Source organism: Colletotrichum scovillei, assembly GCF_011075155.1.
Source record: "Colletotrichum scovillei strain TJNH1 chromosome Unknown Contig00001, whole genome shotgun sequence".
Lineage (NCBI taxonomy): Eukaryota > Fungi > Ascomycota > Sordariomycetes > Glomerellales > Glomerellaceae > Colletotrichum > Colletotrichum scovillei.
In genome coordinates this window covers 2,283,869-2,303,479 of record NW_023336259.1, presented here as the reverse complement: position 1 = coordinate 2,303,479, position 19,611 = coordinate 2,283,869, and the positions used below count along the sequence as shown (strand labels likewise).

At 54.1% G+C, this 19,611-nt stretch overlaps 2 protein-coding genes across 2 annotated transcripts; one reads left to right on the top strand and one right to left on the bottom strand.

Moving 5' to 3' along the window:
• Positions 1 to 498: 498 nt before the first annotated feature.
• HER10_EVM0012824 (uncharacterized protein) lies at positions 499 to 9,949 on the bottom strand. The gene is made up of 5 exons (XM_035482206.1): positions 4,728 to 9,949; positions 4,465 to 4,506; positions 3,899 to 4,312; positions 2,321 to 3,249; positions 499 to 2,266 (listed from the first exon to the last, which is right to left on the bottom strand). The coding sequence occupies exons 1-5, from the start codon at positions 5,132 to 5,134 to the stop codon at positions 1,464 to 1,466; spliced, it is 2,595 nt and encodes an 864-aa protein (XP_035339044.1). The 5' UTR covers positions 5,135 to 9,949; the 3' UTR covers positions 499 to 1,463.
• Positions 9,950 to 15,468: 5,519 nt separating this feature from the next.
• HER10_EVM0003761 (glycosyltransferase family 28 domain-containing protein) lies at positions 15,469 to 18,315 on the top strand (the record flags this gene model as incomplete). Its single annotated transcript, XM_035473425.1, has 3 exons — positions 15,469 to 16,345; positions 16,538 to 17,700; positions 17,789 to 18,315. Exons 1-3 carry the CDS (start codon positions 15,612 to 15,614, stop codon positions 18,313 to 18,315), a joined length of 2,424 nt encoding a protein of 807 aa, XP_035338213.1. The 5' UTR covers positions 15,469 to 15,611.
• Positions 18,316 to 19,611: the final 1,296 nt, after the last annotated feature.

The following is a 19,611-nucleotide window of genomic DNA, read 5'->3' as shown; positions in this document are numbered from 1 at the left end:
GGGTTGTTATATGTGGTGATGGTACGACTCGAGCTTGTGGAGGTCAAGTCCTCTAGGTTTACCTTTGATCTATTCTGTCTCGACACAGGTGCTGTGGTAAACTGCGTCTTTCCGCTGTGAAGAGAAAGAGGCGTTTGGGGGATGTTCGGCACACTTTTGCAGTAATGTACTACTTTTCTTGACCTTTTTGGCGAGGTGCTTACCTCGACACCCATATCGAGAATCGATCAGGGCAAATTTGAAAGACGGAACGTTATCATACAATGTGAATCGTCCAAGTTTTCCGCAGGGATAGCCTCGGAATCACGCATTCTCTCCTTAGTTTATCTCCCCCATTATTCATCCATCAGAGACACAGATAGCCACGACTGCAATGTTTGGCAATCACATCATTTCACACAGAGGCATATAGAAAGACCTTATCTTAACTGCGTATTTCATTAGGCTGAGCTATCTAAGCGTTCAAAGCCCTTGCAAGACGAAGCGTTATCAAACGAGGTCCAAGGAAATTTTTTGTTTCGCGTCCGCTTCATTCCACTCCCCGGCCATCTTCCATAATCCCCTCCGGTTCCCCTTTCACATCTAGTATCTTTTCCCGTGACAACTTGCCGTTGCTCTGCGACTTGGGCCGATTCGTGAGATAGAATGGCCCATTGTCAAGAGCGTGAAAGAAGCCAGGTAGAAGAAAAGAGAGTAGAAGGGAGGAACCGTTCCGCAAAACTGACCAATGGCAGAAAAATGCAGAAGAGCTGGGAGACGGGTGGAAGCGAAGAAAAAAAAGCGCGTCGGGGGCAAAAAGAAGAATAAGAAAAAGCAAGAACCGGAAAAGTCAACGCCGTTTTCAGATCCGTAATGAATCCCAAAACCCAGTCCCTTCCCATCCGTCCGTCCGCCAGAAGAAACCACCCAAAACCGCCGACAGCCTCCGTCCCGTATTCGTACAAATGCCAGTTCCACTCCCTACCATCACCCGAGTCGTGCTTCCAGATCGACTTTGCTAGAGCAGCAAAAAGTCGGAAATAGTGAAAGAGTTGCCTTGCCCATCTAGGACTTTCTAAAAAAGAAACCCAAAACCGACCCCCGAGTTTTGCTTGTGTCAAGCGTGTGCCGTTGATCCGTGCGATGTCCAGTCATCCATCATTCGATCGTTGCCAGGGCGGCAGGTACGTGGCCAAGCCCTTGCCGAGAGAGAGAGATAAAGGAAAGTCCGTGGTGTACAATGTGAATTTTGTTTTCCGCTATTCCTCATGCAAAAATTGGCCGTGCAACGAGAGGAGAAAAAGAGAGAGAGAGAGAGAGAGATATTAAAGAAAGAGAGAGGTGTAGGAAAACCAAATGACCGCTTGCCGTCCCCCAATGTTGACTCCGATTTTGATGCCGTGTCGACGTGACATGAATGCGGGTATAAGGAAGGCCGTTTCAAAAGAGTGCTTGTTTCTTGTCTCGATCTCGGATTGCCCCAATCAGTGACGGGTGCCGTCATTCATGGGCTGCATGGGTTGCATAGGCTGCATGGGCTGCATGGGCGGGGTGGCGTAGGAGGAATGGCGCGAGTGCTCGGGAGTGCGATCATAGCCCTGCTGGTTTGGGGCCACCGCGAAGCCGTGCGCAGAGGGAGCGCGGTGCATGGCACGGGGTGCGTTCGGAGTGCTCTGGTGACGGGTGTGTCTGTTGGCGCCAACGGGACCAAGGCGAGAGGCGGGATTCGGCTGGAACGGAGAAGCGCCGTAGGCGTACTGACGCTGAGGATCCTCATAGTAGTTGGGCTGAGCGGCCTGGGCGAACGGGTTGTCGTGAGGACGAGGGTAGGTGCCATCGTACTGGTCTTGCGGCTGCTGTTGCTGCGGCTGCTGGTCAACCGGGTTGGGAGCGTATCCGTAAGGAGCGAAGCCCGAAGACGAGTTGGGTCGGTACGTGGGAGCCTGTCCCTGGTGGAAGCCTCCGCCAATCTCGCTCTGAGATCGCTGATGGTATGCCCGGCGAGGGTCAGGATAGGTAGGCATGGTAGTCGAGGTCTCGAGGTGAGAGGCCATAGACTTGCTGCCGCGACGCTGAGGAGTAGGGGCAGGAAGGGGGCCACCTTGAGGACCGCCGGCACCGAAGATGAAGGGGCCAGAGCCCATCTGGGGCTGGCGGTAGTAATCCTCCTCGGGATGGTTCTCGCGGATGTTGCCGAAGGCAGGGCGGTGCGGGATGTTCATGCGACGCATGCCAGACGGAACTCGAGGCATACCGGGAATCGCATTGCGATCCTCGTAGAAGCCGGCTAGAGATATATCAGTATTCTGGACCCAATTTTCGAGTGAGAAGGTGTGGTTACTGTCGTGGCCCCAGTAGGCGTTGGGCTGGCTGACGCGTCTAGCCATAGGCATTGCCTCGGGTCTCAAGGCGACACCCATCGACTGGGAACGCTTGTGAGCAGCGCCGCCGCTTGTCTTGCGCTTGAGGTAGGTCTTGGGCTTCTCGTCGGGGCCGTCGCTGCTGATGGTGGGGAGAATCTCGATGTCGGGGATCTGGCTCAGGCTGCCACCGTCGATCTCGGTCTTCAACTGAGCGACAATCTCCTGAATAGCAACAGTGGTGTATCCAGCACCGCACTTGCTGAGGAGCCATTCGGGGACGGCAGTGCCGTTGAGCATAGCACCGTCGAGCTGCTCGTCCTCGGACTCATCTTGGTAGGCACGCTTCTTCGACTCCTTCTTGTCCTCCAATCGCTTCTGCTCTCGCTTGCGGATGGCAAGAGACCAGCTGTTCACCACGCCTGCCTTGCCAGCTCTCTCATTCTCATCGCTCCACTGCTGAACTCTGGCGATCTGCTTTTGAACGAGATCGACCTGGAGCTTTGAGTACTCGTGGGCGTTGCGGTAACGGCTTCGCTGGTAGTGCTTGCGGCAGAAATGAACCCAGACGTGGGCGGGAATCATGCGGGTGCAGAGCTTATTGCGACCAAAGATGTGCGAGATGGCCTTGCGAGGCTGAGATCCAGTGTCGCAGTTCTCAATGTACATACACTTGATCTCGTCGCTGCCCGACACGGCAGGGGGAGAATCGGGAGGCGACATACCGTAAGGTTGCTGCTGTTGCGGTGGGAAAGGCGCGGTTTCTGAAACCGAAGGGAAAGGTTGGAAGGTAGGCGCAGAAATAGCGGCAAAGTCGGGCGCGGAAACAGCCCTTTTGTGAGTTCTTGAAGATTGGTCTTGCGGTAATGATAGGTAGTTGAGGTTGTCTTGCTGTTGTTTTGAGTGAGGGCTATTGCTCGATGTAATCAGTAAAGAGTCCAGCTCGGAATGGAGTTTAAGTAGTATTGGGCGGTCCAAATTGTTTGGAGAAAGTAGAAGGAACGAACGATCTCGTTTGTTTGGAGGAAGAACGGAGGAGTTGTGTGATGGAGAGGAAAGGGGGAAGAGGGATCGAGTCTCCGAACGGTGGTTTAAATAGACTGGAGAAAGGAGGATTATCGTGATGCTGAAGGCGGTCTCAAGGCGGTGAAAGGGAATTCGATGTGAATCACAAGGCCTCCTTGAGACCGCAGGTTCGATTCACACAGTCAGATGAAAGGGAAGGAGCGACCCGGTCAGGTCACGTGTGAGATCGCTGTTCGATGTGAAGTTCATTCACGTGAGGTCGAGGCTATCGTGAGGTGAATGAAGAGAGTGAAGTGAAGATGCGGTAGGTGAAGTGAAGATGCGGTAGGTGAAGTGAAACGAATGGTGGTTGGCAAGATAAAATCAGGATAGGGGGAGGTGCGATTTGAGTTGAGCCAGGTGATAGAAAAGCGCGATCTGGAGAGTTGAACCCGAACTGCTCCTGTCTAGCGATCTCTTTCAAACTCAAGACTCATGAGATCGAGGGCAAGAGTTGGGAAGGAGTACATCACGAAGCACATATTTTCACGTACCTCAAACCATCAGTTGGACTTGATCGGTTGCTACCACCCATACCTCTGGTAATCAAGATAGCATCTGATGGACTACCTGGTCGCCCAGTTCCCTTCATCGCGGGATCCAAAGCTATTGGGTCATGTTGGCCCATCGTTCGCGGGGATGGAGGCTGAACATCAATCATGCCCGGGCCACCCATACCCTGCTGGTGATCGAGTTTTGTGTCAAAAGCCGGGACATCATTCAACAGGGACGTGAACGGCTGAATGCCGCTCACAGTAGATAATGAGGATATCCTCGAGTGTCCTCCAGATTGATTTGAGGAGGTGTACGATGACAAACTGCTGTGGCTGTCGGAGAACTTATGTTTCGGGGATTTGGGAAATCCTCCTGTTACGTGGTGCCCATCATCTTCGCGGGGGAGGTTGGGCCTGGACGAGATTAGAATCTACAGGTAAAACGAGAGCACCTTTCTGTAGCATCGAGACTCTTGCAATTCCGACGAGATAATCCCGTCGACACACAATCGCCTTTCAATGATAAGGCCAGCGCAACGGCAGGGAAGACTGGGTCAAGTACTTACCTCGCTGTTAGTTGAGCATCCGAATCACCGGAAATGCTAGTCCTTGGAAATGTTAGCCGCTGAGTACTATTAAGAACGATGTGGAAAATGTCAGGAGTTTAGGCAACCTCCCAAGCTGGCTTACCTTCGGCCAGTCGCAACATGAAGTTGCGACTCTGGCTCGCCTAGGTATGCCAGGCTTCGTGAGGGAGTCAGTCTACGAGGTCGTCCAAATACACAAGTGCACCAGTGTTGCGCCAAGAACGGGACCATGCAATACATACCGGCCAGGGTGTGTACTCGTCATTGGAGTGATGTTGGCGGAATGCGCCATCTCGTGTGCCAGAGAACTGAGAGAGCTGGCCCTAGAATGGCAGTTCGATGAAGGAGCGTCGCAAGAGCTCGTGGAAGCCGACTGATCCACGTCGGATTCGCTGTAGTATGTAGGCTTGGTGTGGGAAGCAGGAAACTTGTTGTCAAGAGCTAGGTGAAGAGAGTAACCGCCCGCATCCCATGGCGTGCGGTTCCGCGGTGCTCTAGCGTCGCTTGTCCGCCTAGAAGAAGCTGTCTTCTCCGGGGACGATGTGGTGATTTGTCTTTGGAAAATCGGTACAGAAGTGGTTTCGAGTGAGTTGTCCCGAATAAATGGCTTTTTTCCCGCCGCTACGTTCAGTAGTGATGTCACGTCCATCGCTCAAGCGCGGACAACGTGGGAGAAGTTTTGTCGCCGAAACGAATCCAGTTTGGCGGTCCCTTGGGGTGATGTCGTGATATGTGTCCCTGAATGCTCCCTCTTTTACGTCCGCCGGGTATCGTGATATTCAGTTCGTAATAGTCCAACTTGTAATCCTCAGCGGAGTTGTCGAGAACCTGTCTCTTGTTGTTGATGATAGTTATTGGTGAGAAGAAGATAATGTCCGATCTCTAGGATCCAGTCCGATACATCGGATACTCGTCGTCTGTTAAACCCAGGTTGCGAAGGTCGCACAACTAGGGGGACATGTAGGTAAGGTGACAGTGGTGGGAGGAAGCGTAGGAAGGCGATAAGGTTGATGGGAGATCCCAAAGCTTTTGTGTGTGGCGCCCGGGAGGCGGGCAGGCGACGAGGGAAGGGGAAGGGGTAGTACAGGAGGCGATGACAAGTTAAGAAGCAAACGATAAGAATATCAGACCTATCGTTGGGATCGCCGTTTCAGAGTCGCACTGACAGTTCCAAAAGCGGATTGAAACAGCCGAAACACCTTCAAGTTGCCCAGTGGTGTACTTGAAGGGTCATCCGAAAGGGACTTTAACACCTCTTAGCTTGAACACGCCCTGGCAGTTCGCAGATGTCGGATCGACCTCGAACCGAGAGAAACAGAGCAGAGGAAACAGTGACTTCCTCGTACCGTAGCTGAGGCCCCAAAGCTGTACGATCAAGGGGGTTGACGGGTGGCAGTGTCAAAGTAGGAGACGTCGTGCAGACACGCAAGAGTGGCTTGCCGAACGCTGGTGCGGTTTTCTAGATTCCTGATGCTCCGAATGCGAGGCTGTTTCTCAAACGTCGTGATCTTGTGCTTCGAGAAGAGGGAGAAGAAAAGTACAGTCCAAAGGTTGAATCTGAATCGGTGCTCGTTTCCTCCGGGAGTACTTGTCAACAACGGCAAGAGGCTCGGCGAAGTTCGTCAAAGTTTCGTTTCGGGAGCGCAAGTACTATCATGCCATGGATGAGGCACACGCCAACCTCGACATAAACCAAATAGTGACAGATTTTGGCAGGCTTCAGACAGATGCGGATGATGTTGAAATGTGAAGGGGGAGTTCAAGGCTAGTGTTCTGAAAGACACAAGAAGAAGAAACAAAAGATAGGACGAATGGTCAGCGAGAGACGGGGACGAGCCCGGGGGGTCAGGGACAGAGGTGAAGTAGGGCTGTGCTGAGAACGCATGAAGGGACGGTAGGGGTTGAAGACGGTAGCTGTTTAGGAATCCGGGCGGAGGGTGTAGAGACAGTCACAACAGAAGCAGCAGCAGCTTCGAATGTCATGACTAGGTCAAATACGCTTGAGATGGGTACATGAAGGAAGAAGCAGACGACGACGACCAGGACGACGACGGATGGCTGGACCGAGCCCAAGTGCAGTCTGTCAGGTCAGGGCTCCCAAGTCCAACAACCACGACCGACGACTAGGCTAGGGGCAAGGCCCGAAAGCCGCGAGCAAGCATCGGAGGAAAAGATGGGGACAGAGAGGAGGCTCGCAACGGGAGCCAGCATGATCACTGTGCAAGAGAAGAGTGGGAGAGCTAGTGAATCTGATCAGAGTTTCCACTTGCGGCAACGCAAGGATGCTGGGCATTATGCGTTGAAGGGGAAGGGATGTCGTCGTTGTTTAGACTTCCCCACAGTAGGTTTGGGCACGCCGGTGGGAAGAAAAGCCCCCGACTGGCCGCTGGTCTCGACGAGGGTCCATGTCCACTTGTAGGGACAGGGGGGGCGTTGTCTTGAGTTGAGGTGATTTGTGTAACTGGCTCGAGAAGTGGCAGCTTTCACATTTGCTGCTCGGGGCTCTATTATGCTGTGCTGTGCTGTGCTAGTGCGGGTGCACTGCCTGTAGCTTGTCCATCGTCGGGGACCATCATCCTGCTATCATCCTGCTTCTGCAGAGGGCGCAGGTGAGAACGGTGCTGAGTGGTGGTTTGCGTACTTTTTTGGAGGAGGAGGAGGAATGGTTACCGTGGGAGCTTGGCGTGCTGGTTATTGCCGGTGACTAGGGCGACTCCCCGTGGCCTTGTGCTTGTTGCTTGTGCATCAGATTGGACCGTAGTAGATCATGGCGTCAGATACTCCGTCTGAACGATGATCTCCGCAGGGGAAACGTCCGGGCAGGGCTTAGATTTCCAAATAGTTAAGCCGACTGATATAATGGACGTGATATAGGCATGGCAGGGCGGACGGGATCTATCTCAAGTTTGTCGTTCCATTGGCACACTTCAAGGTCGGCAGAGATGCCGTAAACAAGCGCTGTTGTAGAATGGCTCCTTGTCGTTCTTTCAGGTCGCTCTTCGGTGGTTGTGCTGCGGCTGCTCGGTTGATGCAAATGGGAGGCCCTGAGGCGCAGATTATCCATCGATCTGCAAGCTGAGACCCGGGATTGGGCGTGAAACTTGTCAAGGAAGTGCTTCGTTTGACGAGACTGGGATCCGTGATGGGGTGGACCGTGGATGGGGACAAGGGCTCAGGTATGCCATCTCTGACCGGATTGGTATCTGACCGTGGGCTAGAGAGGTGAGAGTGCTGGGGAGAGGGCCGAATTCCCTGAGCACGCACGCACGCACCAGACCTCGGGCATGTGCAGGTGAATGAATGTTCAGTCGGTCGGGAGAAGCCGAAGCGAGTGCCGGGGCGCAATTGTTTTGCCCATGTCGCTCGGTGGCCACCGCATGGAGCGTGTTTTGGCTGTCATGACCCCCCTTGGCAATGAGATGTCGATTGGGCGACCATTGAGTGATACCGTCAAGACGGGTTGGATAGATGCAAGCAACCAGATGAGGCCAGCAAAACCACATGGCTGGGCGCACCAAGAGAAGCCATAGGGCGGCCGGGAGAGGCGATAGGCGGCGGTAGACGGTAGACCCCGCCAACGGCCTAGTGCTTCCTTTGTCACCATTGTGTTGTGTGCTTTGTGCATGTGTTGCGGTTGCAATATCCAACGGCGCTGCAGCCACGCGGTGCCTTGGTTGCTTAGGTTGGGACAGAGAGAAGAGACCGACTCTAATCTGACGGAGATTCGGGGGCTGGGTGGTGCCAGTCCAGTCCAAGGGGAGGAGGAGGGTGCGAGCCTTGGAGCTGAGCTTCCAGGTTGACTTTTGCGGCAATCTGTTTGGCAAATGGCAGCCCTTGGGCCTGTCTCAACTTGTCGACTGCCACTAGATGTGACGCCAGCCCGTGCTTCCGCCGTAGAAAACGTCTCTGTTGTCTGTGACCTTCCATCCATCTCACTTTCACAACACGAGGTGGTGAGGCCCGTGCGCTGTACTGGCTGATTGCTCGAGTGTTCGCGGTGCTTCTGTTTCTCTTCTTTCTCTTGCTGCTTCTTCTGAAGCCATTTCAAGTGCGACTTTGCTATGTGCCACTGACACTTCTGAGGCTTAGGACGTGGAGCCGGCCCTTGACAACAGACAATGCATCTTAGCGCATTGTATCGGCGGATGAGGTGTACGAACTGGCGAGAGACGGATAACTCCCATTTGCTTCACCGTCCAATCCAGCACGAACCACAGGCACGCAGCTGCTCTAGGCGGCCGCTTGTCGACTGCAGGTGATGGATGTCTGGTTCTCGTCACAGTTGCACACCGGGACGCATGTGCATATGCCTCGTTTTGCTAACGTCCAGGATCCGTATCTAAGATAGCGCGGCTGTTCAGAGGCCCTCTTCCGCATCGCATGGGATTCTTAATTGTGAGCATAGCCCTGAACGGCTGTGGTGTCGTCGTCGTTTTGGCAGCTCCATCATCCATGGGACGGCATCTCTCAGTCGCGTGCTGCCAAATGGCCATTGGCCTACGGACAACAGGGATCATGGCCCCTGCGCCAATGTAGTGCAGCCAACTACTCCGTAGACACTACGCAAGACGAGACGAAGCGTTGGGTCACCCACCCACCACCCAGCAGCGTATGGCGTGAGAGCTTGTGGGAAGCGTCAGCTCGCCCGTAGCGACGAGACTCTGACGACGACCGATCAGTGCAGTAAGGATGGCGTGCTGTCTCTGCAGGCTATTCCGTCAAGTACAGTAGGCTACTGGGCAGAGCCAGGCGCGTCAGATATTAAGGACTAATGGTACCCGTACCGGTACGTGGCAGTATATGAGAGATAGGGCGACGTGAAGACGAGCAGGTTGAGAGAGCCGTCGTCAGCGCGATGCGGGCTGATGTGCGGCAGGGTATCGCATAGTGTGGCCGTCGCGAGGCCAGGTGCCGCATAGAGATGTATAGTAGGACGGCGGCGACATGGGACCAGTTCGGCCATCTCGATACGTAGCCGGCGGACGATCCGTGGTGGGCAGGCCGGGGGTGCGAATGTGCGATTTGCGATTGGCCCATGGGAATCTGCCTCCACGTTTCAAGACGGGGCTGCTGCAAGCCGGGATATCGAGATGCGTCGAAGGAGTAGTGACTGGCAGCATGGGATGGGATAGAGTAGTCCGGATGCTGGATGGCGTCGTATCGCAGCGGCAGTGATGGATCATGGTTGCGGTGGCATGTAGTCAGCTTGCCGTGGAGGAGGGGATGAAGGGACGAAAGGGAGGGAGGGATTAATGGAGGGCGGGCGGGCGAAGGAGGAGGCTCCGATGCACTGCCAGAGTCTAGAGCCTAAGAGAAGAGCAGAGATGGCTTTGATCGATCTGGGATATGTCGACGGTCAAGGGACCGCAAAGACGCTAGTACAGCCAGACTCGAAAGGTGCCTGTTGCTTCATAGATTGCTGGGAAGGGTATGTGTCGTAAGTAGATGGTTTCGCTGCGTATCCGCACAAAAGTACTCCTCTGTAAGGTACAAATGTTGTAAGTAGATGAGTTTACGGACGGCGGGGGGAGATGGGGGATGGGGCCACCATAGAATCAGATGGGATCCGTCGTGCTGCATGAGGTGAAGTTCAGACTCCGATCAAGGTCCTGTAGGTATCCGTAGTGTACCAAATCGATGCTGTGTGTGGCGGAATCTAGGCCAAGGAGTCCAGGTCGAAGTCGAGAATGAGGTCCATGGGCATGGCATGTCCATGTTCAAGGCCCCGGCTCAGACGCTGGTTCCAACTTATTGAAGCTTCGAAGGGGGTTTGGCGCGCTGATCCATGTCGAAGTGGCGCCGTGGCTTGGCTGATGGGTCGAATATTAAGTTGGGGGTTCACAACTTTCTAAGTGACAAAGGTGAGTGGGCAAAAATGGAGAGTACGATGGCTCTGCATACGGCTTTTTTTCTATACATACATAACTAACACATAACGCGCCTGTGTGCCTACTACACTAAGATGAAGATGAGGTCAACTCAGAATCGGGCTTTGAGGGGTCGAACTGGGTGGAAGGGAAGGGGCTACTTCTCCCGCTGCCTGCCAAGTCCAGCCCTTCCATCCGTCCATACCTACCTACTACGTACCTACGGAGTAGTGGAAGTCCTTTCCTTCCTTTGGGGGCCGGGCAGTGGTGGGACGACAAGAGGTGGGACGTCTCCTTCCGTGGGCCGGCGCCCGCCGTCAGTCATCCGTCGTCTCCATGCCCAAGGTACCGATACGTCGCATCCACATCAGGGAGGCACGCCGTACCCGTGGGCCTTGGAGTTTGGTGCCTGAGAGAGTGACGTCTCTTCTCGCGGGACCTGCCTTCCCTCCCAAGTTCCCATGGCTGAAAACAACACAAAGCATCACGAGGATTACGAAACGAAGTTGGGCCGGGCGAGGTTCCCCTTTCTGTCTTGCTCCTGGAGCATTCTTAGCCTCCACTATCAGTACGGAGTATACATGTATACATGGACGGTAATATGGACGAGTCTGTTACGGACCACGGTAGAGCAAGGTGAGGGGCAAAGTGGTGCAGGGGTCGTGACTATACTTGGACGTGTCTCCTGAGTCCTGAACATGGTGGGATGGGGTAAGAAGCTCAGAATAACTCACCTAATCATACGGCATTTACCACGGACTCTGTGGCTAGAGTCTAACTAATTTACGTTCTTATTCTGTTCCAAGAAAAGCACATGGTGAATAATTGCAGTCTCGCGGCATGAAAGGCCATATTGCAAAAAAGCCCATTACCACCATTACGACTTACAATAAACCACAGTGGCGATAGCCAGCATCTTCCTTCAAACAAGATGTCTTGATACAGGGCATTTCCCTCTCTATAGAACCAACCAGTATGTCATCTGTCCCATCTTTGGCCATCCCATCAGCACATCGGTCGATTGAATCCTTCCTTCCAACCACGTATCCGTAGAGGCTACGCAAGTGTGCACAGGACACAAGGCACACACATACGCACTCTCTCCCATTTACTTTCACCACAATACCTAGACATGACACACATGCCTTGCCGTTAGTCGAGCCCAGTCAGTCAGCCAACGGAGCTAGTGCCATCGTGAAGGGCAAGCAACCTAGACAAAAAGTGAAGGACGTTGACGAGACAAAAACCATGACAAAGTATCCGTCCGAGGCAGGTGCAAGATGGAAGGAAGCCTGAGGACGGGGACCTGTCCTGGTACATCCCCCGCCCCTTCCATTCTTCCCCTACCTACCTAGGTACCTAGGTATGCTCCACGAGGTGGCTCTTTCCCCTCCCTCCTGTTCACGATGACAGAGAAAAGATACGTACCTGCTCCCCTGGGTGTGATGGAAGGAGGAAGGAGGAAGGTGTGGACTCTCTGGGTTTGAAGGTGGGTCCAAAGTCTCCACCCAAGAAGCTGCAGATGTTTCAGCTGATGTCCACTCCTCTTGTCATTGGAGACAGCAATGGAACGTTGGGCGAAAGACTCAGGAACACCTCCAACGGTCACCCCAGCTCCCTCCGACCTCTTCACGCTTCTCTACCACCCCCAGTCATCATCGTCTTTTACACTTCAGTGTGATGGAAGGCTTGTCTCGCTTTGCCCAATCTTGTCCAGCTTGCAGCGGATAACCTCAGCTTCCGGCCGCCGCACACGGGACGAAAGATCCAAAATCTGCGAGGTCCGAAAGACGGAAACCAAGATTCCACACGCCACCAGCTGCACTATGTGACTATGTACCTACCTATGGCACTTCTACTTCGGGATAAAACGGCCATCGCAAAACGTCCAAAGAGAAACAAGCTTGCGTCGGGGCCATGAGACGCCAGAACAATATCGGCGTGCGATGCGAGATTGTCAGAAGACCAGACGCTGGCTTGACACGCCGAAGCACCCGCAGATGCAGAGTCTCGAGCTCCTTTCCCCCTTCAGAGGGCTCAGTCCTAGCTTGACGGAATATGGCAGGCTCCAGCAGCGTTTCTACTCGTTCCGCTACCGTCTCTGATCCTGCCCGTTGCTGGCGGAAGCATCAGAATCAACAACAGCAGCTGACAAGTGTCATCGCATCGTCCATCATCACCAATCATCATCTTGAGCGACCAATAGCCCACACTAGCCAGCTGTTTGCTGACCGACCAAGGTCTGGACCGGCTCCGATCAAGCAATGACTAGCTCTCCCGCTCTCTCGCCCTCTCTGTTCCGCGTTCTTCTTCCGCCCTCTTCCCAAGTTTGCTTCACGCCTCGCTGACGAAAGTCGGTGAGCACAGGCACCCATCGCACACGTTGCGAGATGCGCCGGATCGTGGCCAGTCCACCCACTAAAGACGATGGGTGCCACCTAGCGCCTTTTCCATGGCCTCAAGTAAGTTGTCTTGGTAGCAGCTAAGGTGCCTCAAGCTTGGCTTCCGCGCAGAAGATGAGTTGACGGAGAGGGATGCGACGCAAACTCGGCCCACGGAAGCTTGGTTCGACAAGGTCTAGCTCCAGGGCGCACCCGGAAACCATGGGCACCGGTACCGACACCAGCTTCATCTAGTTTTTTACCCTCATTTCTACGACACAGTAAGGAAAAACCAAGCGCCTGCCCGCCCTACGACGCTATCAAGCTACGGACGACACGTCTTCGTCTGAGAGGCTTGATTAGTGGATGCTGTTCCTAGCTCTTCGCCTTCGACACCTTACCCTTCGGTCTCGGGCCCGAGGCCTCTAAGAAAAGATACCCGCAGACGGACGAGACAGGACTCAGCTGTCTCCAGGCCCTCTGTGGCCGCCGACAGACCAGCCGGCCAAACTCCAAAGCCAGCCCAGGTCAACAACCTCTGACAAGGACTGCTGCAGGGCGATATCCCTGCGCCGATCATCTCGAAGCGACAACCTCTCGAGCTTGCACCCTCAGACCCCGGTCTCGAGTGATTTACAATGGTTTCATCTCAACTTTTATCCTCTGCACTAACGCCATCATGATACGAAGAAAGACTCGGGACCTACTCCAGTGTCACTCATCCAAGCCACTGCCACTTGTCGCTGTCATTTGCCAGCACGAGCTTCACACCATCTCCAGTTCTCCGTCTCCCTCCCTTCTTCGCGGATCTTTCTGGTGGCCCCAAGAGTTCGAACGACGAGGGGACGAGGAGTATTCTTCAGCGGCCTGTTCCTTGCGACTACGACGCTGGAAGTGTTGTGGACCGACGCCGTCCCAAATTCTGCTTACGGCCATGCGCCATTGCACACACGTTGCAGAGGCGGCGCCTTGCTAACCCCCGTCGGTGCCCGAATCACAAAATATTCCGCGAGACCAACATGGCCCGTATGCACCAGTACGTGCGAGCGGTCGGCAGAGGCGTGTCAGGTGCCTGCAGTGGAAGGCCGCTAACGTTAAGGTTAACCAACCTTGGTCTGGTTGCGCCTGGCCTACTGCGCGCTCTTTACGTACTTGGCTCGATACAATGCAAATGCCTTGGTCAATAGTAGCGAGGCATGCGGTGTTCCTCGAAGGCTTTGAAGCGTGTCTCAAAGCCATTGAACATACCAAAAAAGTGTTTGAAGGCCTCAGATGCCAAATGAGGCTTATGGCTATGGCTATGGCGGCATGCACGACACGACAAGTCAACTCATGTTTTGCCCCGTCCTTTGCGGTCGGCTCATCGACATTGACCATCGGTCACCAGCATGGTCGCAGATTAGCGAGTCAGGCAGATAGTCATCCGTGGTGATGAGCCGAATGCTTGAGCAAGCGAACTCGATCTACCGGACCGCCCTCGGTTGGTTCAGCCGCTATCTCATCCCCCACAAGATCCTCCAATTTCCGTCCGCGACTTGAGACAAACGCCGCTGCCGAATATAGAAGACTGAGAGCTTCTATCGAAGGGCCCGTGGGCACAACAAGCAGCAAGTCACCTGTCTGAGGCCTTTGGGCAACGTTGTTTGTTTCATTCTTTTCGTATTCTGGAAGCTGAGAGTGCCCTTCGCTAAGCCCTTTGACTAAAATTGTGACTGCTCGAGACAAAAACAACATTGGGTTTCCCTTTCGAGTCAGTCGGTCGTAACGTCGTAGCGTTGCTGTGCGTCTCACAGCAACGGTTTGAGAGAGAGAGCCTGTCCATTCGACCATCAGACTTTTCCTCTCCTTCTCTCCATTGTCATTTGCCCCTTGCGTCGACCGCCCGAGGAGACTTCAGACGTGGTGGACAGATGTAACTCCATCTGTTCCCCGTCGGTCTTTCTCGACTTTCCCATCCGGCGTTATAGTCTCACATGTGTCATCGTCTGATGGCGAAACCGAAAAGTTGGGAGGCGGGCCACAAGAGACAAGACTCGAGAGAGAAAAGAGGATGGAGGGCACGTCCGATCGCACACCTATCTGTGCTCCTCCTAAACTTCTTCTTCTTCTTCTCTTTACCTTCGCATCGGCGGCCTGAAGAGGCCAGGGATCAGGGCACCTTTCGGCGTGCAGTCTGAACTTTGAATCTGTCCAGTATGGCGAAAAACAAAACGGACCAGAGAAATATGCCTTGATTGATCTGTGACAACCACACACATCCTTCTTGAAGAGATGACGATGGTGGATTGGTCCGTGAGTGAAGATGAAGGTGGCGAATCCGAATAAGAGACGACATGTGCAACTGTCCTTGTCCCCTCTTCCCTGGTCCATGGGACGCCGAGAGCTCCCCGAACACACTCCCAGTGGTGGGCCCCCCAACCTTCCGGACGCAAAGGCCCGGGTTGATTACACTACCCTCACGGGTCCGGCCACCCGTGAAATATGCGGGTCACGGGCTGGCCATGAACACGGAATCGCGATATTGTGTGGTCCCGGGCGGTGTTGGTTGACTACAACTTTGGAGTATTGCTTTGTTCGGTCTGTTGCCTACCTAAACATTTCCAGGCCAGGGCAATCGTGTATCGAGGCTTTTCATTGGCCTGCGCCCAGTTGTAATAGAAAAAAAAGCTACCTAGGTTTGATTAGCGCCTCACGTAAGATTTCGGAGGAATAGGAGAAGAAGCAAGCACCGAACAATCCGTACAACGTGACTTATTATCAATATGTTTTTTTTCCGTGTTTCTTGCAACATTGTACTCCGTGATTGATGGATAGATGTGGGTGACCCTGCCTTGACTACGATGCGACCATTGTCATTCGTGGGTCGTTGCGGTTCATCATGTCCCTTGGAGAGCATATCCAAAACAGAGATACGCATCACCCCAGCGCCGCGGCATCAACATCCAACGAAATGACGACGTCAAGCTCCATTTCAACGCCAAAGGGTGATCCGTACCCGGTCGCTGATCTTCCGCCGGGCACAACGATGCGCCTCAACATCGTCATCCTCTTCATGGGCTCGCGCGGCGACCTCCAGCCCTCCCTGGCCGTCGCCAAGCTCCTGCAGCGCCGGCACGGCCACCGCGTCCGCATCGCGAGCCACCCGCCGTACCGCGCCGCCGTCGAGGCCGCGGGGGTCGGGTTCTACGGGATCGGCAGGACTGACATCAAGACCATGATGGAGAGGCGGTTGCTTCCGCGGAAGGAGCTGAGTGCGCTTGTGCCGGTGATCCGGGAGGAGTTTCGGGAGATGGGGGAACGGTGGTGGGGGGCTTGCGTTGATGGGTTTGGGTTTGATCATGATGGTGAGGATGGCGTCGAGAGTAGAGGAGGAGGAGGAGGAGGAGGAGGAGAAGGAAAGGAGAGGGGAGCGTTTGTGGCGGATTTGGTCATGTCTACGATGCATGTGTATAACCAGACGTCTGCGGCGGCGAGGCTGGGTGTGCCGTTGCACCTGTTTGGGATGAATCCGAGGATTTTCTCGAGGGAGGTGCCGCATTCGCAGGCTGGGTGGGCTTTGAAGGGGCCTAGCCGGTGGAAGAATGTTTTGTCCTGGTGGGTTCAGGATTTCATGTGAGTCTTTCCTATTCTTCTTCCCCTTTTCAGTTCTTTTCTTCTTAATGTATCGTTTTCCACGATTTTTTCTTAGCCATTCCCCCCTTTGAGTTGAGCATATCATCACAGAGGAGCTACGGCAAGGCGAAGTGATAGCTAAGAAGGATTGGGGGCTCATTTTGTGCCCTTTGACTGACACACCGACAATAGGTTCCTCGAAGCAATGAAATCCGTCATCATCGACGTCCGCGTCAACGTAATGGGCCTGGAGAGCATGTCCCCCGCCTGGTGGCTGAGCCAGTACAACAGGATGAACGTCCCCTGCACGTACCTCTGGTCGCCGAGGCTGCTCCCGAAGCCGTCAGACTGGGCGGACAACATCGACGTCGCGGGATTTGTATTCGAGGACGTGCCGTCAGAGTATACGCCTTCCCCGGAGTTGGCTGCCTTCCTAGAGGCGGATCCGGAGACGCCGCCGGTGTATATCGGGTTCGGGAGCATGTCGTTTGCGAATGCGCAGGACGTGTTTGAGGGGATCTTTGAGGCGGCGAGGAGGGTCGGAGTCAGGGCTGTTGTTGGGAAGGGGTGGTCTAATCTTGTCAAGGAGGATGTTGGACGGGGTGGAAAGGGGGATGACGGCGAGGGTGAGGGTAATGTCGGGGATGATGAGAGGCAGGCGAACGGCGGGGCGGGTGGAAAGAGAGACATGTCACACATTTTCATCCTCGACGAAGCACCGCACGCGTGGCTATTTTCCCGGGTCAGGGCCGTAGTGTGTCACGGGGGAAGCGGGACGACGGCCATGGCGCTCCGGAGCGGGCGGCCTACGCTCGTGGTGCCCGTTGCCGGGGACCAGCCGTTTTGGGGCTCGAGAATCCACGCTGTCGGGTGCGGGCCGGAGGCAAAGTACGGGTTGGCGGAGATGAACAGCGAGAGGTTCGAGGAAGGGCTGAGGGAGCTTCTGAAGCCGGGGTATGCGGCTGCCGCGGAGAGGTTTGCGGATGCTGTGAAGAGGGAGAGGCCTGGGGAGGAGGTTTGTGTTGAGAAGGTGCTTGAGACGGTTAGGGTTTATGAAAGGGAGGGGAGATGTGTTGTTTATGATGGACGGCCTGCTGTTTGGAGGGTAGCTTCGACGGGGAAGGGAGAGGGAGGAGAGAGGAAGTTGTCTGCTGTTGCGGCGCATGTTCTTGTTGAGAGTGGGAGGGTTAGGAGGGAGGATTTGAAGGTGTTGGAGGTGGTCAAGTGGCCTGATTTGACCGGGCCTGGGGACCCGGTGACGGGGTTGGTTCTTGGTGTGCAAAATGCGTTTGGGAGTGTTGCTGCCGACGGGAGGACGGGGAGATGGGGACGGTTTGGACTTCATGTTTTGAGAGGTGAGTTTTGCTGCTTTTTCGTGTTTCTCACGATGCTGTTTCTTTCGCTTGCGAGGTTGAGATTACGACTGACTCTTAGTAACTGAAGCTCCCCTCACGATCCTGGCCGCCGTAGCGTTTGGCCTCTTCAACCTACTCGACTTCATCCTCTACAAACTCGCCTCGCCTTTCGAGCCGAAGCTCTACGCTAGTAACCCGCGGCTGTACTCCTACCCGCGTATGCTCCTCTTCCTCCTATCCGCGCCCTTTGTCGAGCTCGCTTCTGTCGTGACGCAGCCGGCGCGTTTCCTGGCGGACGGAAGACAAGGAGGAGAAAAGGGGGCCGGAAGCAGGAGAAGCTTGCTGAGGGTGGTCCTTGAGGTGCCGCTCGCGCTTCTGAGGGTGCTTATGGCGCTTGCTAATGTCCTGGTTGGCGGGGTGGGTATCACGCTACGGCAGCTGGATCTTTCTTGTGCAAGGGCTATGGGGGAGAGGCCTGTGGGGGATGTTGTTGCCGAGGCGAGGATTCGGCAGGGGAGGGTTGAGGCGGAGGAGTTGAAGGTTGAGGGGGTTGAGAATGGGAGGGATTTCATAGGGGATATTGTTAGGAGGTGGGACGAGCGGAAGAAGGCTTGAATAGCTAGTTGCCAATACTGTACAACAATATGGTCACTTTGTAATCGAAATACAGAGTGAGCGGATAGATCTTTGGGCTGGTAGGGTGGAAATCAGGACCTGTCCCAGTGGCTAGAGTCGAGTTACACTGTTAAGATATTTGTTAGTGGAAAGAAACTTCGGGTTGATGGCAAGCCTGTGGCGGATACATCCAGCCTGTTCCGTTACACAAAAGTTCATCTGATCCTCTATAGAGGGGGCATGTAAGCAGAGGATACCTACTAAAGGATACGAATATTCTCCGATACATGCCACGTCGTGGCACGGGACTTGCATCTACCGTATTGCGGACAGCCGGCGCCCCGGGCCACGTCAACTTCTTGTGTTGCCAGCCATGGGATAAGGCGAGGTAAGTTTGGGTAGGCTGGTAGGATAGCTGCGTGCGTGACGTGTACGAGTTCGGGATGTTTTCCCCTTCTTTCTTTCGCATCTTGGCCGTGCAGGCGGCTTGCTGCGTGCGGTTGTGAGACGTGATCGATATGGGTATCGGGTTTGACATGGGGAGCGTTTGATCGTATCTGTAGGTCAGCCGTTCTTCCCGCCGGGCAGTTGCTATGTTTGGCTCTGTAGTTGTATCCAGTCCAGGTTAGAACTCTCTAGTAGTGTATTGTCCACGTTTGGTTGTTCCCTCCTTAAGCATTCAGTTTTGAGATTGAGTTTGAAGGCTCTCCTTTCTACATTTCAAGGCAATGATGGCGGTGGTCTTAACAATACCTAGAGGGCCTACGGTGTGGTCAAAATCGCAGTGAAATGGTTTCCGGTGAAACAAGGGGGTTTGGTTGGTAGGAAAGTTGTGTTGTCGAACTTCCGCTGGCCAATGCGATAGCTTGAAAGTGCCGATTATGACAATTCTCATGTGAAATGCATTGTTTGGATGAACATCTTGTACATCAATGCGTTGTTCTCAAGTCTTCCTTTTTTCTCTCTCACGAAAATACAAAGCGAACCAAGTGAACTGAGAGAGTTGCATTTTGAAAAAGTCTGCCGAACCTGGAATACTTCTGAGTCCTTAGAATGGCGAATTTCAACACCCTCGGTAAAGTTGATCAGTCCCAAAAGAGATCATTGCAAGCTCTATGAACCCTCAGGACTGTGCCTCTATGGCTGAAGTCTAAGAGACCTTATTCGTATTCGTGACATTGGGTCTCATCAAGTCAATCCACTTAGAAATTATTTGAAATCACCGTCAGTTTAGATTATTAAGTACAGATCTCCTGAGCGCTCGCATGTTCTTCGTAATGTTCACCTTGCCTTTCA